General features: G+C 36.9%; 4 protein-coding genes and 1 pseudogene across 4 annotated transcripts; 4 read left to right on the forward strand and 1 right to left on the reverse strand.

Moving 5' to 3' along the window:
- Positions 1-1,968: 1,968 nt before the first annotated feature.
- On the forward strand, positions 1,969-7,509 carry LOC103401567 (casein kinase 1-like protein HD16). The gene is made up of 16 exons (XM_029087837.2): positions 1,969-2,707; positions 3,318-3,446; positions 3,550-3,623; positions 3,760-3,829; positions 3,982-4,037; positions 4,450-4,521; positions 4,685-4,779; positions 4,865-4,928; positions 5,017-5,146; positions 5,230-5,448; positions 5,535-5,677; positions 5,873-6,047; positions 6,134-6,224; positions 6,541-6,698; positions 6,953-7,141; positions 7,246-7,509. Exons 1-16 carry the CDS (start codon positions 2,333-2,335, stop codon positions 7,303-7,305), a joined length of 2,100 nt encoding a protein of 699 aa, XP_028943670.1. The 5' UTR covers positions 1,969-2,332; the 3' UTR covers positions 7,306-7,509.
- Positions 7,510-8,522: 1,013 nt separating this feature from the next.
- On the forward strand, positions 8,523-11,134 carry LOC139187687 (protein NUCLEOLAR COMPLEX ASSOCIATED 4-like; annotated as a pseudogene).
- Positions 11,027-11,701, forward strand: LOC103410673 (protein NUCLEOLAR COMPLEX ASSOCIATED 4-like). Its single transcript, XM_070807810.1, has 3 exons — positions 11,027-11,155; positions 11,292-11,465; positions 11,591-11,701. The coding sequence occupies exons 1-3, from the start codon at positions 11,027-11,029 to the stop codon at positions 11,699-11,701; spliced, it is 414 nt and encodes a 137-aa protein (XP_070663911.1).
- Positions 11,702-12,608: 907 nt separating this feature from the next.
- Positions 12,609-15,581, forward strand: LOC114819554 (protein PHOTOSYSTEM I ASSEMBLY 2, chloroplastic-like). Its single transcript, XM_070808662.1, has 5 exons — positions 12,609-12,859; positions 13,745-13,839; positions 14,237-14,399; positions 14,896-14,988; positions 15,216-15,581. The coding sequence occupies exons 1-5, from the start codon at positions 12,787-12,789 to the stop codon at positions 15,344-15,346; spliced, it is 555 nt and encodes a 184-aa protein (XP_070664763.1). The 5' UTR covers positions 12,609-12,786; the 3' UTR covers positions 15,347-15,581.
- Positions 15,582-15,651: 70 nt separating this feature from the next.
- On the reverse strand, positions 15,652-19,239 carry LOC114819418 (metal tolerance protein 4-like). Its single transcript, XM_029087838.2, has 7 exons — positions 18,903-19,239; positions 18,389-18,558; positions 17,986-18,184; positions 17,108-17,286; positions 16,865-17,015; positions 16,428-16,558; positions 15,652-16,245 (listed from the first exon to the last, which is right to left on the reverse strand). The coding sequence occupies exons 1-7, from the start codon at positions 19,102-19,104 to the stop codon at positions 16,066-16,068; spliced, it is 1,212 nt and encodes a 403-aa protein (XP_028943671.1). The 5' UTR covers positions 19,105-19,239; the 3' UTR covers positions 15,652-16,065.
- Between the last annotated feature and the right edge of the window lie 5,287 nt (positions 19,240-24,526).

Consider the following 24,526-nt stretch of genomic DNA (forward strand, 5'->3'; position numbering starts at 1 on the left):
AAGCTAACTTTTTTACACTTATGGGATTGATTTTATACTACTTAGGTTTCCTTGTGAATTTAGGAAGAAATAGTACTTAGGTTTCCTTGTGAATTTAGGAGACCTCTCACTTACAAATGAAAGACTACAACATTTGTAAGACTAGCTTTTTTCAATATTTGTGGCATTTATCGTACGTGTAAAAAAGTTACACATTTGTTATGTTGACCAAAAAAAAGGCTATTAAAAATGACTTGTTGTCTAAATGTCACTTCCTTCGGGATGCAATCACTACCTTCATGTTCATAGGGAGAAATTTCGTGGTGCAGCAGTTGAACCATGTGTTTCCTCCCAAGGTACAAAATACACTCTCTATCTCATGCTACGATTTGTTATGCTAATTATGGCTCAATTTTGATCTCACTCCCTTCTCACATGTTCATAGTCCAGTTTTCCTACACAAGACTCTACTTTGTACACAAGTATGTTCAAAAGTATGAACGTATTATCTGAGACACGCAAGAATCATTCAAGCACTGCTAGAGAATTACTCAAAGGGATCAAGTGATTATACTTCTGAACTTTAGATGGCGCATGATAACATGACATGGTCTTTCTTTGAATTAAATCGATCTTTCACTTCTCTTCATTTGCCTTTGTAGATAAGACACTTCTCTACATCTAAGAGTATCTCCAAAGGAAACGTCAAATTCAAAATATCAAATTTAAATTTGATGACTGATTTGGTAATTTGACATATTGTAAATATTTTCCTCCCACCTGGTATGCCAAATTTTATTGCTTCATTTATGTTTTTTTAAAACAAAAATAATAAAAGTTGAGTTGTTGTTGGTTTAAAAATAATAAAATAATACTTAAATATGCTAGAATTTAAGGTAAGGTAAGTGGAATGCATTTGGAAATAGCAAAAATCAAATTTGACATCTCTTTGTCCATGTTAGCTTAGTCTTCTTTTCCATGTCATATTTAACATCTCGGTTTGAGTAAATGGTATGTCATTTGTTACCGTTATATGTTTATGTGGCATTTTTGGCATATCTCTTTGTCCATGTCAACTTAGTCTTCTTTTCCATATCATCTTTGACATCTTGGTTGGAGTAAATGATATGTCATTTGTTACCGTTATATGTTTATGTGGCATTTTTAGCATCTCTTTTAGAGACGGTCTAAGACTATCTTCAAAGGAAATGTCAAATTTTGAACCTAAAATTTAAATTTGACAGCTTATGTGGCATTTTGACATATTTTTATGTTTTTCTCTCCACCCGATATGTCAAATTAAATTATTATTTTATTACATTATTATTTTATTCTTAATTTATGTCTTATACTTTAAATATGTATAATTAAAATACATCAACACTATATTTGAGTTACCATGTCTTGCTGAGTTGCGCTACTTTGGTTATGCTCATATAAAGTGGCAAGACATGCAGAAAATCTATTCACCTCCTTCTGGATTTTTTGCCATCGTAGAGACAACATTCGGCCAGTACGATTAGTCGATTACTCTCGAACCACTTGTTTGGTACTGATTAAAAAAGAAGAAATAGGTGTGTTTTAAACCAACTCTATCGATTAACAATCAAACAATAAATGACATTAAAATATTAATAGAAGACATTTAATAATTAGTAATTTTTTTTTGAATTTGTTATCAAACTTGACAGCAAGCTCATTTGCTGCTATTTCATGTCATGTCACATAGAATTTGACATTTCGGTTGAAAGATTGTCTCTTTTTACTGTTATAACTTATGTGGATGATTTGACGTTTATTTTTAAGATACTCTAATGGCTCCGAATTCAATCCTCCTCTCATTTGTTAAACCTTGAATTACAAAATTTGACAAGTTTGGATTGTGTCAACAACTTGTTTGATTCGGCCAGCATTTGTTAAAAATCTTGTACTTTTTTTTTTTTTTTGGGAAAGAAATCTTGTACTTTTGAGCTCACAAATTTGACGAGTGTCCCAATTTGTCATAGCAAAAGCAGCCACGCGGTCCACACCCGAAAAGCCCTCCCTTCTCAATTGGTTTGTTTTCCCGCATCATCCAACACTTTGACTCGGCCCCTCTCTCTCCCCTCTTCGTCCTCTCTACCAAACCCTAACCCCCAAGTTCCATCTCCCCCCCGGCCGATCAATCAAACCCAAATCCCCCCAATCGGACCCCAGCCCGACCCAATTCACCTCCGATTGCCTCCAATTCCACTCCCACCCGACCCATTTCTTCAAAATTCCAGCCATGCCCAAGACTCCCGAAGCTTCGCGGGATTAATATAATGATCGAATCGTTGAAGCACCGTACGAATTCATTTTATGGGTTTGAGCAATGCCGGAGCTTCGCAGAGGAGTCCGCCGAGGCCGTGCTAGGGTAGCGAGCAAGCCCTCCGACCCACCGCCGCGGTCGCGGAGGACGCGTGCCACCGTCGCCAGAGAAGCCGCCGCCGAGGCCGTGGTGAGGCCCAGGACGAGGTTGGCTGTGAGGAAATTGAAAGAAGAGGAGAAGCAGGAGCCGGTGCCGGTGCTGGAGGAAGACCCTGTGATTGTGATATCGGTGAAAGACTCTGATTCGGAAGGCAGTAAGGGAGAAGAAAAAGTCGAGGAAGATAAGAAAGCTGTGATGGCTGACGATAGTGGTGGCCTGAGTGCTAATAAGGCTGCTGGGCAAGAAGAAGAGGGCAGTACTGCGCCTTTCCCTGAAAAGGTAGCCATTTTTTCTTGCTATTTCGATGCGTTCGGTCATGGTTTTTCCTTTAAGTTGGGAACTTGGGTGGTATTGCTGCTGATGATTGCGTTTTCTGTTATTTTTTATTTATTTTTTAATTGTTGTTCTTTGATTGTTCAATTTATTGGTAGTGGACTATATTCATTGGTTTTGGAAGCATTTATTGTGTTTAGTTTGATGTTCTTGTGAGAATTTGACCCTAATCAGTTAGTTCCCTTTTTGGGACCAGTAAAGGAAAGATTTTTTTTCAGTGCGAGGATCACCGGTGTGTTACAAATCTATTCGTGTTATAACATGTGTTCACCCCTAATCTAACACATGAATTAGTAACACCACTTGCCAGTGTGGTAGTCATACTCGAAAGTTTCTGCGAGTAAAGTGGGTATCTTTAGTTTAATACTTGTCTGCTATGCTTTGTGCATGCACCTAGTCGGGTTAATTTGGTGGTATTTAAAAGAATTCTTCAGATTGGTGTAACTTAATGATACATTTGATTGTAACAATTTAAAATTTCATAATAAAAAGGATTAGATTTTGTGTCAACTTTGTTATGTTTAGTAATATGGTGTTATGTGTTCTGCTTTTTCAGGTTCAAGTAGGAGGGTCACCACTCTATAAGGTAGAAAGGAAGCTGGGAAAAGGTGGCTTTGGTCAAGTGTTTGTTGGCCGTCGTGTTACGGGTGGAGTTGATCGTTTAAGTGGTGCTGGTGCTATTGAGGTAAGTTCCAAATTTTCTTATGTTGAAAGAAGGCTGTACCGTATAAACTTTATTATTTTATCAGTAATTGTCCTCATGGATTTATTTCTGAATTTTGTATCAGGTAGCACTTAAATTCGAGCACAGAAACAGCAAAGGCTGTACTTATGGTCCTCCATATGAGTGGCAAGTTTACAAGTGGGTCCTTTTCTTCCTATTAGATTTACAGTTTTTCCATTGTTATTTCTCAGGGTGATGTGATTTGGTGCATTACAGTATATTGCATATAGACCCACTTTTGCTAATTAATTGGTCATTTCTTATTATTGAACAGCACGCTTGGTGGTAGTCATGGTGTGCCGAAAGTACATTATAAAGGAAAGCAAGGAGACTATTATGTTATGGTATGAACTTTCTTATCTCTTGCGTCATTCCCTTTCCAATAACTGGTTGAAGTTTCTTGTTTCCTTGTACCAAATACGTTTCTTGTTTCCTTGTACCAAATACGTTTCTTGTTTCCTTGTACCAAATACGTTTCTTGTTTCTATATACGCAGGTTATGGACATGCTAGGGCCTAGTTTATGGGATGTATGGAATTCTTCAGGGCAAATGTGAGTATTTAAGATTATTATCCCCTTTTATCCAGACCTTCTTCTTTATGATTATCCATTCATTTACTGTTATCTTTAGATGCAAAAGCTGAATATATCGTTCAGTCAGCCGAAAATTCCAGTTTTAAGTCTTTTCTCTGTGTATTCTGTGGGGTCTGAATGGAGGAAAATCTGAACCAATTTGTTTTGAGTCATGATTTTAAGGATTACCCTAAAGTTAACTTTAAGATGCTAGGGAATAGAAAGCTTGAGTTATGTGAAGGTTTATGGCTTTTGATTTAATCTGTGGGTATCTGTTCTTAACTGATTTTGATTTTACGTGGAAGAGCATGTGCATGTGTTTCTAACTTTTGACTTAAGCTTTTGAAAGATTTATTCTTATATTTTGTTGTTTGTGTTTGAATGAGCACAGAATGTCTGCAGAAATGGTGGCTTGCATAGCTGTCGAGTCCTTATCAATTCTAGAGAAGATGCACTCAAGAGGGTATGTGAATGAGTTGCTGACAATTTTATTCACTTACTGGTGTTTGTTGTCCCAATCTTTTTGTCTTACTATGAGTGAATTTTCTTCAATCCTTTTGTTTAAAGAGAACAAATTCCTTATTAGATTTCTAACGCAATTTCAAATCATGACTTGTTGACATTAGCTATGTGCATGGAGATGTAAAGCCCGAAAACTTTTTACTTGGTCAGCCATCTACAGCTCAGGAGAAGAAGTTGTTTCTTGTTGACCTTGGATTAGGTGTGTAAATTTATTTCATCTATGGCTTGTCTCGCGTTGTTTCATTTACTTCCATTTCTTATGTCTTCATCACCTGATTTTGCAGCGACAAAGTGGAAAGACACTAGTGGGGGGCATGTTGATTATGATCAACGTCCTGATATGTTTAGGTACACTAATATCTGCATTTTTTGGGCTAATAGTATTCACTAGAATTTTTATCTTTGGCCTTAAACCCTTTCTATGTTCCACTTCCAGAGGAACTGTGCGATATGCTAGTGTTCATGCTCATCTGGGAAGAACTGCTAGCAGAAGAGATGATCTTGAATCTCTTGCTTATACACTTATTTTTCTCCACCGAGGGAGGTTACCATGGCAGGGCTATCAGGTACATTATAGGATTAAGTTTAGAGTCTGCTTTACTCCTTCTAATTGTGTTTTTTATCTGAACTATACTTGCTCCTGTTTCAGGGTGATAACAAATCTTTCCTAGTTTGCAAAAAGAAGATGGCAACATCCCCTGAAATGCTGTGCTGCTTCTGCCCCCCACCTCTGAGACAATTTCTTGAGGTCGTGGTGAACATGAAATTTGATGAAGAGCCTAACTATTCGAAATTAATATCTTTGTTTGAGGGCTTGATTGGATCAAATCCTGCTGTAAGGCCGATTAAAACTGATGGTGCTCAAAAGGTAACTTTAGTTACATTGTAATATATAAAGTTTCTTTTTGTTTGTCCATTGGGATTGTAAACTTATTTACTATGATTTTTTTTCAGATTATCAGTCAGGTTGGCCAGAAACGGGGTAGATTGAATATTGAGGAAGATGATGATGGGCAGCCAAGAAAGAAGGTTCGGCTAGGAGTACCTGCCACCCAATGGATTTCAGTTTACAATGCTCGGGTGCCGATGAAACAGAGGTAGAAACTCATTTTGCAATGTTGTACACTTTGTCTAATGTTGTACCTTTTTCCTCTCTGTTGGTAGATAGTGGAGTTTAATTCTTTCCTTGCAGATCAAAGGTATCTTGATCCAAACTTGAAATGGAAAGGATGATTAGAATGAGAATTCCTGACTGCAATTTTCCTCATGGCTTGCTCATCTTTTATTACTAGGTATCATTACAATGTTGCTGATGCGAGGTTGGCGCAGCATGTGGAGAGAGGGATTGCAGATGGTCTGCTTATAAGTTGTGTCTCATCTTGTTCTAATCTCTGGGCACTTATTATGGACGCTGGAACCAATTTTACTAACCAAGTTTATGAGCTCTCCCCCTTCTTCTTGCACAAGGTGGATTTGTATTTCCATGCGTGTTTATATTCATATAAGATATTATACTCAAAAAAATTGACAGACTTCTTGTTCCAATTGGACAGGAATGGATCATGGAACAATGGGAGAAGAACTATTACATTAGTTCTATTGCTGGTGCTAATAATGGAAGTTCCCTTGTGGTGATGTCCAAAGGTATGCTGCTTTTGTGATTAGTTGGGGCATGATCTGTGAAGTTTAATTGTGTCAATTAATAAAGCTGCATGATGCATTTGTGTTTGTATCTGACACTACTGTATTTGTATTGGACATTCATGTTTTGAGTCTCTTGACACAGGTTTTTTTTAATTAAATATCGATAACGAGTCATGTTTTCTTCTTATGAAGAGGATCTTGTCATTTTGTAATCTGAAATTAGTAGACAGCATTTGTACTTGCAAATTTGAAAATCCACATCAATTTAATTCATTTTCAGTCACTAAATTATTCAACTGTAACCCTAATGGTGCAGGAACTCAGTATACGCAACAGTCTTACAAAGTAAGTGATTCTTTCCCCTTCAAGTGGATAAATAAGAAGTGGAGAGAAGGATTTCATGTGACCTCAATGGCAACTGCTGGGAGCCGGTGGGGTGTTGTTATGTCTCGCAATGCGGGCTTCAGTGATCAGGTGAGCTGTGACTGTCTTATTAGCACTATCTTCTGTTCGCTGTGGGGTTTAGGCCATTTATGGAGCATCCAACTTTTTGACCCGAGTTTAAAACAAGTGGATCCTGGTTATGGCAAAGAGATATGCAACTTCATTATGTATTAATATGCGATCAGTAGCATTTCATGAAAGCGAACATGTGACTTTGCACTTATTTCTGTTTTCTGGTTTTCGACTTGGTGTCCAACGTCTCATTTGCCATTTTGTTTTTGTAGGTTGTGGAACTTGATTTTCTCTATCCGAGTGAAGGCATCCACAGACGTTGGGATGGTGGTTTCCGCATAACATCAACAGCTGCAACTTGGGACCAAGCAGCTCTTATCTTGAGTGTTCCGAAGCGCAAACCTGGTGATGAAACTCAGGAGACGTTGCGTACATCTCAATTTCCAAGCACACATGTGAAGGTCTGAAATAATAGTTCAATTTGGGTTTAGATTTATCTTTTCTAGTCGCATAATTATAGTAGATTACTGACATCCTCACTAAATTCTGGTCTTCTTATGAACAGGAAAAATGGGCAAAGAATCTGTATCTCGCTTGTTTGTGTTACGGGCGCACTGTATCTTGATTCCCGTGTAACTATCAGGAATTGGTAAGTCGATATTTGTAGACGACTTGGTTTTTCTTTTTCTCCCTCGCGGGGTCAATATATTTTGGAAGAAGAATTTGTTGAACGAGAGGAGTTAGCTGCAGCCGCTCAGTTTCTGTGTACGATAAAATGTTTTATAAGCCGTACAGTTGGCTTTTGTTTCAGGGTTGTCTTTGAAGTTAATTATGTAGTGCTCTTTCCCTCGTTTGTTCTTTCTCCTGTTACAATGCAAGATGCGCAGCTCTTTGCTCCTCCAAACCGTGATTCATATCGTGCACGTAAGACCTATTGCTGTGATTAGGGCGTGTCGCGGTTCGGTTTAGGCCTTAAACTGCACATGGATCTGTTTTAACTCAACGGCCTCGATTGCTTTGGTTGAGACCTCAATCAGGTGGCAAAACTCGAGAAGGGGATCCTATCAAGCTCCCGGTTTGTCACTTTTGTTTCAACTCATAAGCTGCACAACGAACTATTGTAACATTGCGGCGGCTTGGATCGCTCTGGTTTAGAACTCAAGCCGGTAGCGTGATTAATCCAAACAAATCAAACTTCGTGACCGGTTTGATTTTGTTGTTTCAGTTCATAATCAATTGAGTGCTATCTACAATAATAAAGGAGACGGTACCAAATTGCATAACCTTTACAATGAAATTGAAAGCAGTTTTACCATTTATTAAGCCACAAATGTATTTTTAATAGAATATTTAAACTGAAAACATAAAACTAAGTGGACAAAAACTGGAGTGGGGCCTAAAACATTACCAAAATGGGACTCAATTCACAAAAATATCAACAAAAAATCTTTACATGAATTCAACACCTCACAATGAGGTGAAGGCGAAATCAAATACATTTACCATTGAAGATGAAGAATTTGAGAGCAAGAAATATAGGCTTAGTTTAGGGGGTTTTCAAACAGGGCTAACCCGAACATAACCAATTGTCATTTGGTTTCATTTGGTTAAAATTATACTTTTTCACCGTAAAAAACTAAATTGGTTTGGTTTAACCGGTTTGAACAATTCAGTCGCTTGTTAACTTTTGTCCAGGGCAGTGCATGTAGATTTAGGGTACGTTTGTTTGACAGGATTCACTGGGACTGGACTGGACTAGACTATAGTCCAGTGTTTGGTGGGCATCGGGATTAGCTTTAATGAGCTTAGGTGGGATTCGCTAGGACTAAGGGGGGGCTTAGCCGTTCTTCACGAGGGATCCCAATTTCGGGCGGACTCGTAAGCCAGAGAAACCATCGACAGATTTTCTGCGTCTTCCCACATCCCACATCCCACATCCCACATCGTCCTCATCTCTGCGTCTGCCCTCGTCGTCGTCCTTGCCGTGCTCCCACATCGTCCTCACGCTCATCGTCGTCCTTACAGCATCTGGTCGCTGTCATCTGCCTCAAGTTGGTAAGCTTCGAATCTTGGATGTTTTTCGTCGATTTGTGTGGATTTGTTTGTGATATTAACTGAAGCAGCCATGGCCTCAATCCTCTCCAAGAAGCAGAAGCAGAAGCAAAAAGCCACCAAACTTTCCGACCTCAAAACCCTAGGTAACGAGCTCCTCTCGTCTCGGGCCCACATCAACAACCTCCCCAAGCTCCTCTCCTTCGTTTCCCCGGCCTCGCCACCTCAGAACATCGTCGAGTCCCTCCTCTCTCTCCAGTCCTTCTTCACCCCTCTCCTCCCCGACCTCCCTTCCTCCTCCTCCAAGCCCCCGACTCCGATGGCTCCCACGACGACCCCGACTTCATATACCTGACCTGGCTCCGCTCCAAGTTCGACGAGCTCGTTGAGGCCCTCGTCGAAGTCCTGCTTTCTACGCAATCCGATGAAGCTCTCAGGGTTGCTTTTCGATTTATTGAAAGTCAGTTCTTTTCTCTTTTGTTTTTGTATAAGTACGATTTCAATTTTAGAATTCGATTCTCTGAATGCGATTAGGAGGTGGTGTTGGACACGATAATGGAGTTTGTGATGTTCGGAAATGGTGGAAAGTTTCACTCTGCAATGTACCATAGGCTGCTTCGTAGTATTGTAAGTTGTATTGATTCTCCAAAAGCTTAGTTTGAGTTTTATTTTTTCATATTTCTCTGTTGTAATTTCAATAGTAAGCTATAATTTTTTTTGTTATCGCTGATAGGTTTACACTACGTCACCAGTTGATTTGATGTTAGACTTGCTCTCATCCAAGTATTTCAAGTATATTGATGTCCGGTAAGATCACATTCCATTGATTTTAGGAATTATGATATTTCTTAGGACTTCTATTATTTGTTGGAACCTTTATTATGGAAATTTGTGGTACTGGCCACTTAAAAGGTGTAATAATTGTGGCATCTATTTCTTGCAGTTATTTTACCTACATTAGCTTGGAAAAGCTTTCCAAAGTTCTGGATGCAAATGGGATTTCTGGTACTTTCTGCTGTGTTTCTTGCAAAAACTTATGTTTTTCATCTTTTCGAGTGAGGGTAGTGGCGATGTTATAGTTAACTTAGTAGGTTTGTTCATTTCTATCTCCCTCTTAGAGGATAAAAACATCAAGACAGACGGTAAAGATGGGGAGCATCCTAGGGAAAGGTTAGTAAAACGCTATCGCTTAGGAAATTTCTGTTCTCTTATTCTCTCATTGAACTTCTCTTGTTAAGAGATGTACATGACCCTAATATAGAATGTGTTGCCTTCTGTGCTCTGATTGGGTCAGACATAATGGCAAGTGTTGAAGTTATTGTTACATTCTGCATATGCAGATTGTTGACAATATGTGTAGATGTTTTGGTCTCAGATCAATATTTCTTGGAATTAAACATTTTACTTTTACGTTACTTGGATCTTTGTATATCTTTATGTAATATTGGATTCTTCCTTGACTCAAAGTCCATTTTCATCTGTGCTATTCTTTTATTTTGTAATCGAGTCAATGAATTTATGTTTAGCATGCATACATGTTGGATTCTTTGGTATGTTAATGCGTTAACTTATTAGCTTTTGATGGCTAAAATTATTTACTTGCAGCATGGATCAATTAATTCACAAGATTCATTATTTGATATCACACATCCCCTCTCTGGAAAGCTCAGTTGATAAAACTGATCATGAGATGTGGAGTGGATCAGGTTAGTGTTCCCTGCCTTCTCACTCAGTAATTAAGCAGTTGAACTCGTACTTTGCTTCCTTCTAATACTTTTTCTTTTGGTGGAAGACTTTGTTAATGATGATGGATAAGTTAATCACCTACCAAAATGGAAAATAGAGTATGCATCAGTTAGTCAGTCCTTGCTATGGGCTCCAACATGATTATTGCCCAACATTCTTATTAACTTAATGAAATGTAAAGATGCTATTTCCAGTTCATTTGACTGTATAAGTAGTGGAATGAGTGAGTAATACATGGATAATTATTTCCATAATCATTGGAAGGAAGTGTTATCTTTCTTTTCTTTTTTCGTATGTTTTGATGCTCAGGTTCTTGCCACACTCCAGGCAGTCATTCCTTTTCTAGCTAACCCTGTCCTGTTATGGTAAATTTACTTATGAAACATGTTTTATTTATGTTTTCAGTTTGTCTTTTGTGACTTTGATTGTAGTTCATTTCTTGACAGCTTGCTGTGACTTTTCTATAAAATCACATGACATCTCATATATTGATGATGTGCAGCGACTTCTTAACTAGATCGTATGACATTGGTGGTGTTATCAGCGTCATGGCTCTTAGCAGTCTTTTCATCCTCATGACGCAACATGGTTTAGAGTACCCCAACTTCTATGAGAAACTTTATGCATTACTGGTTCCCTCTATTTTTCTGGCAAAACATCGATCGAAGTTTTTTCAGGTAATACTAATCACTACTGCAGTAACAGTTGGTCTAAAGTTAAACTTCTATAACACAAGACATATAGGACTAATTGGTTTTGAATATTCAGATTGAACGAATTGGTTAATTTACAATTGTTCTATTTGATTTGCAGCTTGTAGATGCTTGCTTAAAATCGCCACTTCTTCCTGCATATTTGGCTGCGGCTTTTGCCAAGAAATTGAGTAGGCTATCAATTTCAGTTCCTCCATCTGGAGCGTTAGTTAATATTGCGCTGGTTCATAATCTTCTACGGAGACATCCTTCAATCAATTGCTTGGTGAATCGGGTATGAAGACAATCTTTAATTGTGTCTTTGTCAATGAATTTACCATCCTCTTGATCTGAATTAGTGAGTATTTTTTTGTTATTCTTCTTTCATTCATGTATATGAGGAGATTGATGTTTGTGCAGGGAGGTGGTGATGAAACTGTGAAAGATGATCCAGAAGCAGAACAGAGGGTTGCTGATGGCGTGGATGGCACCGTAACTGGTTCGGCAGATAATTCAATAAAAAAATACTGACATAGCTAATGAACTTGAAGCAATGGGTCTCTCTCCTATGGATCAAATTGATGCATTATCTCTTATTTTGGATAAACCAAAAAATGTGGGAGTGTTCAGGGCAATCAAACCGAAACTCAAGAAAGTGTTCGTCCAAAGGCTTTTAAGCGACAACGCAAGCGGATGGGGATTTTGGTTAATGTTAACATGGATGTATTTTATTAATGTTAACATGGATGTATTTTATTAATCATACAATCTTATGTTATGGCTTATAACTTAGCTTTGCACGAGTATTTTGGCTTATGTTAACTAGTCATTTTGTAAATTATGGAGATCTATTTTGGCTAATGTTAACTAATGTTAATTAGGATTTTCTAAATTATGGAGATCTTCTTATGTACTTGTATTTGTTGAAGTTGCATGTATTGGGCACTATTATTTTTCTTTTGTTGAGTGATAGAGTTTAAACCAAGCTACATTTGCAAATTAAACCCAATTCTATTAGCAGGTAATAGAAACAAAACAATTGTCAATTTTTTTTAAGATTCATAATATGCATGGCAAAAATATGCTCCAATTAACCCATATCATGAGATTTGTAGCATTACTCTATTACACAATGGCAAAAATTTGTAGTCCTAGTCTAAGCAAACACAAATCTGGTGAACAGTACTGTTTTTCTTATCCTGCTTCTTAGTCCGACATTACACCAAACGCTTCACTAAGTTAGTCCAGCTTAGTCCAGTCTAAGCCAGTCCAGCTTAATCCCGGCAGTTAGTCCAGTCCGAGACAGTCCGGCGCAACAAACGCACCCTTAGATTATTAAGTGATCTTTTGTTTCCTAAATTCTGATGAATTAAATCGAATCTTGTAAATTAATCCCCTCAAGAACATAAAAGATGGAAATAAAAATCTTGTAAAACTTGAAAGAAGGGAGAAAAAGAGAGATATAACATCTAGGGAGGGAGGGACCAAAATGGAAAGACAAAACTGAAAGAGGAGGATGTAGGGTCCCACCCAGTCGCACTGGAGAAGAAGATGATAAATAAGAGTATCCTGCTAAGACACATGGACACACCAGAGAGACAGAGAGAGAGAGGGTGATGGCTTCTTCTTCTTCCTCTCATCTCTCAGCCATCCCACTTCGCCTCTCCAAATCCTCTTCTCCATGCCACTGTAAGCTCTCTCTCTGTCGCTCTCTCTCTAAAACTTGAGTGCCCATTAACGAACTTTGCTGCCGATTTCTCGTAATTTCCATGCATATGGTAATACAAAGTAGCTTTCTTTATTTTGCCTTATCTCTTTCTTCATAGTATGTACGAGTTCCTGCTTCCTTTGTTTCTCGCTATGCGTATATTAACTGCTTTATTAACGGTCACTCAACTCATAGTTTTCAGCTAATCAGCTTGCTTTACCAAATTTATTGCTAACTACTTGGTTTTGCTTTGTCTCTAATGCTGCGTATTCATTTTTGGGTTTATAATCTTAATTACGGGAAAATTTGAAAGAACAAGGAAAACCAAATTACATGAAACAATAAAATTTTGACGAAGTAAAGTAATGATGGGGTTTTTTCTGTTCTATGTCGTTTTTTTGTTCAAAAGTTTCGAAATTGGTCTTAATCTGAGTAGGGGTCCACTGATTGGCTATTTGTATCGATTTTCCGAGTGAAGAGATTTTACATGGGATTTGTTTTCCTTTCTGGCACTAAAGATTTGAGAAATTGAAATTCTGTGACAAAAATTAAGGTAATATCATGAAATCATAAATCTTTACTTCCACTCAGAATGCACTGGGAGATCCTTTTTAACTCCAGAACCCGATATCCGGTGATAGTATGTGCCCCTTCATAAAAGAAGGAAGACAAGATGGATCTAGACTTCTGAGTACTCAAATTGTGCTTTTGGAGTCATAGCCAGTGAACATTTTGATTTTTAACTCTCATTCCGTAATGTAGCACCCAACTGTTGTGAAAATTAGATTCATGTCTTTGAATCTTTTGTCACTAATGGATGAAGGGAAATGATTTTAACTTTCATTTGTATGTCCAAAACTTGGCAGTCAACTCAAAGTCTGTTGGGTTTCATGTAAGAGCGAATCTTGAGAATAAGGGCAGCAGTCCGGGGGACTCAGAACACTCATCTCAACCATCGAAGGTAGGGATCTTTCGTTAGATTTAAGTATCTAGTTGATTATTAGTGATTACAATAGTTTATTTGACTTTGAAGGTATGCTTGATTCAAAGAAATTATGGCCACTGTCTATGGCTTCAAAGTGCAGCTAGAACTGAATTCATGCTCTTAATGGTTCTACTTAAAGTTAACGTTTCTAGTATTTTGTTGAAGGCAATCTTTTCCATGATTTCCTCCGCTGCGAAACGGCCTCAACTTTGCTTGATATATTGGTTTTCTGAAAAATCAACTTGTGTAGATTACTGCTACCAATTGGAATTTTTGAAACAAAATTATCATTTAGCTATAAAGTATCGTAAAATTTGATATTTAGTGGATTTTTCAACAATAAGATAAAGTTACAAAGATTCAGTGACCACAGGAACCTCAAGTCTCAATCTCTCGGCGATTGTGTCTCACATGTCTATGTTCAACCGCTGCTTTGATAAGCAATTCTGCAACCACTTCTGCTCCAAAGGCACTTGCCCTGGATGGAAATGATAGACCTGGTTGTCGGAATTGTGGGGGAAGTGGCGCTGTGCTTTGTAAGTATAATTTTTCATCTAGGATTTCTACGCCCAAAATTCTTGTGTACAGATGAATGTGCAAATAATGTTGGTCCTGAGGCTCAGCTAGAAAAGCAACTTCAGCGTTCAAATTTGTTTCCGAACTATTTCAAATAGTGATTTTTGTTTGTTTAACTACAAGTTCTTATTTTTCTTATGGAAAGTATGAGCTCCTGTGTTCTTTGGCCTTTTCTGTTGGCTCTTAGTTTTCTTTGAACAGTGTCGAGCTGATATTTTTGCTCGTTGGAGGAGAAACAGATTTGTTTTTTCCTCTTATATATTAGCTGTTTTATGTTAAAGAGTTTAGATGTAGATGTTTTCTTGGAGCATAAAGATTTCGTGAATGATAGCGTGCCATTGAAAAAGATCAGCTAGAACTGTATGCTACTTGGGTTTCGTTTTTCATGGAAATTAGTGTTTCTGTTACTTATGGTATGCCCTTCATCCACGAGATGTTAATTTGCTTTTCATTTAGGTGATATGTGTGGTGGTACAGGAAAATGGAAAGCTCTTAACAGAAAACGGGCTAAGGACGTGTACGAGTTTACTGAATGCCCAAACTGTTACGGTATTGTACTCATCATTAACACTCATATTTCTGTTTCAGCATATACTCCAAGATTGTTTCGTACTTACTATTTTTCGTTTCAATATTTCGAACTAGTTAAGCGTTTCGTTCAAGGCGAAAATTCCACTTGGATTGTGTAAAATAAATAAATATACAGATGTAAAACTAAGAGCACTGTGTAGTTGATGCATTTTCTTTGATGAGTAATTCTCTGTTGTCGTAAACAGGACGCGGGAAGCTCGTGTGTCCGGTTTGTTTAGGGACTGGTGTACCGAACAACAAAGGTCTTCTCCGGAGACCTGATGCACGACAGTTACTCGATAAGATGTACAATGGCCGGCTTTTGCCAAATTCATAACAGAATCGTTCTGCATCAACGTGACCTCCCCACAAGAGAGTTGATTTCCGGCATTGTGACCGTTCGATTTTCCTGTACAATCATTTTAGAAGAGTTAAAAAGCTAAAGATGTATGTGAACCATATATATAGCCTTCCTTCCGCTATGTCGTAGCAGAGCTCCCATTTGCACACTATTTCCGCTTAATGGATGTCGATTTTATTACATCTCAATATATATTTTCGGTTTTAACAGAGCCTGTAGCTACGGACTGTTGTTCTGCAGACATTTTCTTTTCTCTTCACGCAGCGAAACAATTAAGAAGCTTATGGACACAAGCAGCATTGTATAACATCAACCGATGAACAACTTGCGTTTGTTTGTTCGTATACAAAGCTTACATGCATTGAAACTGTTCAACAAACGGTATGTGAAAGACAAACAGAGAGTTCCGCTCGATTTGCTTCCTAGAAGACTAAACTGCTCGTGCAGGGCACAATAGTTTCTCGAGCAAAAATGTAAAGGGCGCGCAGTCCCCAGTCTACTCTCCCGTTATTAAACTGACCTGAACGAAAGAGGAAATCATTTCCCGCAAAAAAGTAAATAGATTTCTGCAGATATCGCTTCATCTTCCAACAGATAAACTCAAACACTTGGGATTGACCTTCGCAAAAGACAGTTAAAAGGCCTTCTCACAATGCCATTTGCCTACTTGGTATGGAAAAATGAGACGCGGAGAATCAGGGCTGAGTGTTCGGAAGCTTGACAAGTACAGAATGCTCCGGTTTGTGATCACATTCGAAGTCAAGATGAACAAATGCTCGCTCAACGTCGGGAAGTTTCTCGAGCTTTATCTGGAGGGTCTCTCCAATGGCATGTGCCTCTTTCAAGGGTAACTCCTCCGGGAGTTCAATGTCAACCTGTTTTAACAAATATGAAAGTTCTAATTAAACTAAAAAACAAAATATAAAATTTCACAATCTGTTTCTTGATATAGAATGCAATCTGCAGATGATACGGTTTAATTCCGTGATTTGTAAGGTTTGTGACAAGATTTCTGTCATGAAAATATAAGATCGACATTGCATATAATATGACTAACCTCTACGAAATAAAGAACACCAAATGTGTAAGCGCGAACTGTGTCAATACGCTTCACTTGAGGGTGCATTATGGTAATGTATGTCAGTTTTTGTAAGAATTCCGGAGGCGCTGATTGTCCCACGAGGGAAACTGCATGATGTCGATCCCATGTTAAGTACAAAACATTATGAACATTTTCAAATGTCTACTGTCAAGCATGAATTCAACTCATTTCAATAAGATACTATCATGCACACTCAAGAAAACAGAAGAAAATTTTGTAAATTGATAACATGAAACGTATGATTTAAACGATTCTGACCCTATGTAAAATTCTTGTGTTTCATACGTGCTTATTTAACATTAGAAGCGGAAAACCCAGCTGATAGCATGACCATTAGTCATGTAAGGTTTATGTGAGATCAAAAGGCAAGCAAGAAAAGCTGGAAAATGTACCTGCATTTTCTAGAACAGTTCCGGACCAATTTGTAATCGTGTATATAGCAAGGATAATAGCACCAGCAGGATCAATCCACCACATAAACTTATCAGCAAGAACAGCAGCCACTAATCCTACTACGTTCGTTACCACATCAAAATAGTGATCCTGGTAATTGCATTCAAGGAAGTCATATAACATGAAAAAATAGAACTGAAATCCCGTAAAAAGAACTTGCTAAAAAGGAAGAAACATAAAACCTTTGCGTAAGCACGGACAATCTTGTTCCCTGAGGTCCTGCAGTATAACCAGAGTGCAAGTTTTACCATGGTGGCAAATATCATGATTGCGTACAACCACACCAATTGGTCCGAGGTCATCTTTTCCGTGGCATCACCGGTTATTAGTTGTTCTAAAGCCTGGATCAAGACCTGAAAACCTGTAATTAAGTGGAAGCGCATAAAAGTAAAGCCGGTTCGAAGTTTATATATGCAACATAGTCTAGTTTAATTATAAAGCTTTCTGCAAGCCTAATTGCATACCTTTTATGATACCGTTGTGACTCTAAGGCTCGTTCTTTTGAGCACATACATCAAGTACACTGGTATACTACCAAGAAATTTTCTAGGACTAAATAGTATTCACCTCAAAATTGTTATTTTTCCTGCAGATTAAAGTGTCATTGAGCACTCGAAATAAAATTTTCTTCGTTTTACTCTGACAAAAAGATATCTAAACCATATACTTCAATTACAATCCAGTCTTTATAGAAAACCGTCAATCAGATTATAAGAATTCAACGCGTTGCTCCTTGTTTATTTTGCCTAGGGTTTCCAAATGAGGAACATATGATCAAGCTCTGAATCATTCCGGTTCAACTTAGATTGGATTATTAGATATTTCTCATGATCTTTGATAGCCCCCACTATTGATCTGGACAAAAACCAGAGCGAAAGTTCGAAATAATGCAGAAAATTGGTTTCATTCTTCTAACATGTTGTTCAGCAAACAAAATGGAAGCTAAAAGGAAGATATAAGACAAATTCATCTGGCGAAGAAGTTGACAATATAACGAGGGGCAAGGGAGACATGAAAAAAGCAACAGATGCTGAAGGCAATAAAAGGTATAGTGACATACCGAGTGTAGCCATGATAGCAGCAAAGATGATTATACCGACAGGCTGCACCCTCAATTTTCCGATAGGATATTTATAGATATTGATGTTCTTCATTGCCAGGTGAGTGAACCAAAGTATTCCACCGGCCATGAGATCGAGCAAGGAATCTAGAGTCGATGCAGCAATGGCTATCGATCCACTCTTTACAGTAGCATAGATCTACACATTCCAAAATTATTATCTTAGAATTGTAAAATGAAAAAATGAAATCGCAGACAAAATGTAATTTGTTTCAAACATATATTGCTTATGCTATCATATAAACGAACGAGATTTTCCGGGCGCAATTTTTAATGCAACTTGTAGCGCAAGTGATTAAGAGCGTTTAATCTTGAACCCGAGGTCTTGTGACAAATTAAGTACCTTAAGTCCCAAGAGAATTATATTGGCGTAGTTGGATATCTTCATTGCTCTTTCATGTTGTGCTTGTTCCTCGAAATCGTCCTCATCAACGCAGTCGGCTGCCACCGCGAAGTCAACCTCCTCAAAGGATTTAAGTGTTGCAAATTGGGCTTCATAGTATTCCTTTTCTCCTACAACATATATAGACCTTCCAGGATCAATAAATTGCTTGAAACAAACCAAATAAACTCACTCACACACAAAAACAATTCCAATTACAATTGTAGCTTCAAGAACAAATTGTACTACTCTGTTTGTTTGGAACAAATTGTACTACTCTGTTTGTTTGGTTGCTGAGAAAATGAAGGAAAATAAATCAAACATAGTTATCTTAAAACCAAACACCAAACTGTCTCTTGGTTCTTCAGAAATTGAAAGAAAAGCATAAAAAGATAACTCTTTCCCCAACCATTAACATTTTCCAACAGAATAACGAATTTTTCTTTCTACATTTTCCCAGTTGCCACAGAGAGACCTCGGTTCAAGGCGGAGGTACGAGAGAAGTCAATGTCGTCAGGAGACTCGGGGTCGATACCGGCACGGACCTTGTCAGGGAGCCTCGAAATGAAGTCGCTTCTGAGTGAGTTGTACGAGTTTCTTCGGCTCAGTCGCCGGCTGCGTCCGCCGCTGCCCAACAGCGGCGTTTTCACACCGGCCGTTTCCGATTTTTCCTCCATTCGAATGACCGGAATAATCCAACCCGATTCCGAATCAATCTCTCTGTGTCTGTCTCTCCACTTTTCTCTCTCTGCCTCTGGGTGAGAAGAAGAAGGAAGCAGATCTTAAAAGAACAGAGGAGGTGAGCTAACTGTAAATTGAATTTCGCACCAAATATTTATGTCTTAAAAAGGAAAAATTATCCCACAACGACACGTACGCACGCTTACTACGTTGTTCTGTACTAGGGCCCACCAGCCCATCTCTATGGGAGAGATGTAACACTAGTGTTGGCAAGTTCTATTTTTATTGAAGTGATACAAGGACTTGGATTGTCTGCCCTTCCATTTTGGTGTCATTCTCGTGCTTTCCTGTTTGTGTGGTTACGGTTAAGCCAAATTAACATTTTATATTACTATTTCTTTTTTTTTTTTTTTTTTATAAAAAAACAATATAAAATGTTGACGTGGCTTAACCGTGACCACACAAAACAGGAGGGCACGGGGTGGGCACCGAAATAGGAGGGCAGACAATCCAAGTCCGTGATACAAATATATAGTAAGACTATAATTACTTGTTTGTGGGGAATACGACGTCACATTTCTACTATCTTTCCAACAGAAATGAGACTCGCATGTACTGGTGGGCTCCATCGCTATTGAAGAGATTGTACAAATGTGATATGAGAAATGTGGTAAGAGTAACATTACTCAAACACATATATGTTCTTTTAGAAAACCTTGGCAGTACATGAGAAATTTATTGATAACGAAAAAGAAGTGACACGTAGTTAGGAGGACATAAACATTACCTTCTAGAAACAAAAACAAAAAAAATACAAACAAAAGAGGAGGGACATGAGACCTAACCTCTCTAAAGTCAAACCTGGGGCGTTTGTTTGCCTTCACTAAGTGGGACTGGACTGGACTAGTTGTTAGTCCAATACTGTGTTTGTTCCATGCTGGGACTAACATTAATGAGACTAAAGGGGACTAGCATGGACAAAACCCTTCACTAAGAGGTCTTAGCGAGAACCCCCAATAACCATGGGACTAGCTAAGACTATCCTCTCTTGTCCTCGTCATGCTCAATAACCACTCCCGATAGACTCCTCATCATCTCCGGTCACCTAGATCATAATAAAATATTAATAATTTATATATTAAATAATATAATATTAGAATTTGTTATTATCCAGCTTCTTAGTCTAACACTGCACCAAACGCTTCACTAAATTAGTCCAGCTTAGTCTAGTCTAAACCAATCCAGCTTAGTCCTTGAAGCTAGTCCAGTCCGAGATAGTCCGGCCCATGTCTAAACATGCAAAACAAGCCACCACTAGAAAAAAAAATAATCAAACATATATACATTGTCCATTAATTTTGATTAAATAACCAATTTCATAAATATGTAATGATACTCTCTACATTAAGATTTGATATCTTCAACAAAATTAGAAACCACGAACAAACTGACAGTTTTTAATTATTATCGGTCCCTTTATTTAATACAGTTAGATGATTAAATAATCTCTCGTTTGATTGCTATCGACATAAATGATCTTCAAATACTAAACCTGAAAATGAAATGTTTCGACTACAACATGTGGACAATATTCCAATAATAGGAAACAAATTAGGGCAACTCTATCTGTTTGGTCGCATGGCATGCCAACTGCTATTTAGAGGCAACAACTGATGAGTTTTATTATTCAATATATGGGTTTCTTTGTTTAATTATAAATTTGATGATGATTAACCTGATGTGGTTCAAATATTTTTTATTTAAAGGCTAATAATGTGTTTATTCAACGGCTGAGAGACAGATGCAAATTATAAAATAGAAGGTTAAATAATGCTCCATATGGATACAAAGAACGTTAATAAGACACTCTTAAAATTGTAGAACTCTTCGTAGATTCTCTGTTATCTCATATTTTGACATAATATTTTATAATATTAGTACGAGAATTAACGTTAAACTGTGAAGTAATAAAAAAATTATAAAAAATCTCACTTTTAAAAGAATTATCTCAACTCTTAGCGATATATAAAGGCCTTGAATGCACATGCAGTGTATAGTAATGGCGTAGTCACTTGTAATGTTTGTCGTGTGTATATTATTATATACACACCACCCTAGATACTAAACCAATGTAAGGAGTAAGGACTGGCATACTGTAATCATGGCGTTCTATCCGTGGGAGAAATGTTAAGGGACTCTCTCATAAGTTTGATTTTTAAAAAATTATTTTCACCTCATGTTTTTGATATAATATTTTTTTAATATTAACATGAGAATTGATGTAAATTGTAAGGTGATAGAGAGCTTATTAAGAGTCACACTATTGAAAAAATTCTTTTAACATTTCTCATATGTCAATATTGTAATGTCATATGTGGAGAAAGTTATTCACGTATTTATATGATTGACACGAGAAACTATGATGATACTGTGATACAAAAGTCCTAATGGTGAATATTATTCTAGCAGATACCTTTGCTTATAAGTTGTATGGGGATATTGGATTTTATGCTTGTTATTTTGTTGTTGTTGGAGCCTAGATATGACCTAATAACTCTAAGGCATTTCACGAGAATCCGATATATATATATATATACACACACACACATGCTATGAGATGAAGAAACACCTTATTTTATTGTGTTGAACATAGCTGTTAATTATTGAGTATCTCATGTTGAAGATAACATAATCATTGTACTTATTAGCGTTTCAACAGACACCCGTGCTCTCACATTGAAAAATATAATAAAAAATTATATTGTAGCTCTCGTTTTGACAAATAATCAATTAGTTTTGAGTTAGTTGTTCGTACTTTAAACATAATAATAAAAAAATTTGAAGTATTTAATATAAGCAATCAAGCGCGCATGTATAACCTTAGTTAAAATGATCTTTATGATTGGTATAACTCCTTATTTTGATTTTTGTGATTTGGAATCGATAGAAGTGGTCCCTGAGTTTGTCTAACATCAATCATCTTGATCATTCCGTAAAAAAATTGTGTTAAATAAAGACCAAAATGACAAAATACGCTCAATTTAATAAACGATTGGCCAAAATGATTTGACAAAAACTGAGAGTATTTTTGTCATTTTCTCTTATTTAACGGAGATTTTTCACGGAATGACCAAAATAATTGATGATGGATAAACTCAAGAACCAATTCTATCAATTTTTAATATCAAATACCAAAATAAGGAGTTATATCTAATTTTAGAAGTCATTTTGGTTAAAAAGCCTATGTAAGAATTGTGACAAGAATTGATGTGTCATGCACAGCCAGGCTCTATACGGCATCTAAAGAGATCGATTACCAACCAACGAGACTACGACCTAGTTTGGGAGTGAGGTGCTTAAAAAAAAAGCAGCCATGAAAAAAAGCTGTGAGGGTTTTAGGTGTTTGGTAAACTGAAAAAAAAGGGCTTATTTTGGAAGCTGCTGTGAGAATAAGCTGAAATCAAAAGAAAAAGCTGAAGCTGCTATTTGTAGCTTTGGAAAACTAGCTTTTTTTCAAAGCACACGGAGCTACAATGCTTCTTTAATGAAAATACCCACTATTAGACTGCTTTTTTTCTTTCCAAAAGCACTTTTACAAAAAAGTTTACCAAACACTCTGCTGATTTATTTCACAGCCGCTTATTCTCACAGCACAGCCGCTTATTCTCACAGCAGTTTTTTTTCAAAGCACAACAATACCAAACCAGCCCACGACTACTGCATGATATTTATATAGGGTCTCCACGGGATTTATCCCTCGACTACCAAACAAAGAGACTATACTACTGCATGCATAATTAAGTAACTTTTGGGCACACTTAGAGGTGGCGTTTCGAGCCACTAACTCGATAAATTTCTCTACATAGTTGATAGCTTTGCGTTAATATTTGAGACATCACAATAATAATAAACTCGTTCCATAAAAATTTCTCTCCCACAAGCTAGCTTTCATCTAACTTCACATGCTGCCATGCATCTAATATGTTTATGTATTAGTTTTTTAAAATAAATGTCCAAATGCAAACTAGCGATCAAGAAAAGATTTTTTAGTATGTTCAAAATAAAGACACATATATATGTTGTATGTCATTATATAAATAGAGGAATACTTGAAAAAAAAAAGAAAAAAAAATTTCAACTATATATAATAACATATGACGTAGCATCCGTGTTTCAAGCACATTAAAAAATCCCTCGCAATCAAGACAGTAGCGATGAATACAGATCGTGTCTTGTCATCTATTTTGTTTACGCATCATTATGAGCAAAAGAAAACGACATGCATATATCTTTGGTTTTTGGCTGCGTACGTAGTGCATGCGTATGAAGGGAAACATAAGATAGCATTGGTTTTTGGACTCTTCGGTGGGAATTGAACACACCCACCAAACCCTAAACCCCCCCCCCCCCTCCCCTACCTCCCTCCCTCCCATAACTACAACGGTATAATGATATTCTTCTTTACTTGTACACGTAATAAACATTTGAATAAATATGGCCACTTACTATTACGGTATAATGTTATTCCTCTTCACTTGTAAGTAAGAGACTTTCGTTTCAATTCTCACTAAATGTGAATTTGAACCATATTATTGTTAACTCATGTGAAATTAAATCTACATTCTCTTTTTTAATGTACATATTATCGTTTGTTAAAAAAAAAAAAAAGCATTTGAACCAATAGAATATGCCACTTGGCATCCTATTAGCAAAACGAGGACTTTTCGATCAATGCATCATATTCTTAACGGTAATTGTACAATAAAATTAAAAAGATAATTCACATCTAGTGTTTAAATTGGGTGCAGAGTTATATAACATGAGTTTACTTGTACACGTAATAAACATTTGAATAAATATGGCCACTTACTATTACGGTATAATGTTATTCCTCTTCACTTGTAAGTAAGAGACTTTCGTTTCAATTCCCGCCAAATGTGAATTTGAATCATATTATTGTTAACTCATGTGAAATTAAATCTACATTCTCTTTTTTAGTGTACATATTATCGTTTGTTAAAAAAAAAAAAACATTTGAACCAATAGAATATGCCACTTGGCATCCTATTAGCAAAACGAGGACTTTTCGATCAATGCATCATATTCTTAACAGTAATTGTACAATAAAATTAAAAAGATAATTCACATCTAGTGTTTAAATTGGGTGCAGAGTTATATAACATGAGTTTAAATAAAATTTTGTTATGCAATTTTTAGCACTAAGAAATAATTTTGATGTCCTCAAATGAATATTAAAAAAGAATGAAAACATAAAATGAAGAGTAATGTTATACTTATCACATATTTGTACTATCTTTCTAATAAAGGTAAGGTCCACAAACATATGTAAGTTTTATCTCTATTAGAGAGATGGTAAAAATTGTGGTACAAATATGAGATAAGAGTAGTATTTTTGTA

The sequence above is a fragment of the Malus domestica genome, chromosome 11, assembly GCF_042453785.1.
Source record: "Malus domestica chromosome 11, GDT2T_hap1".
NCBI classification, from domain to species: Eukaryota; Viridiplantae; Streptophyta; class Magnoliopsida; order Rosales; family Rosaceae; genus Malus; species Malus domestica.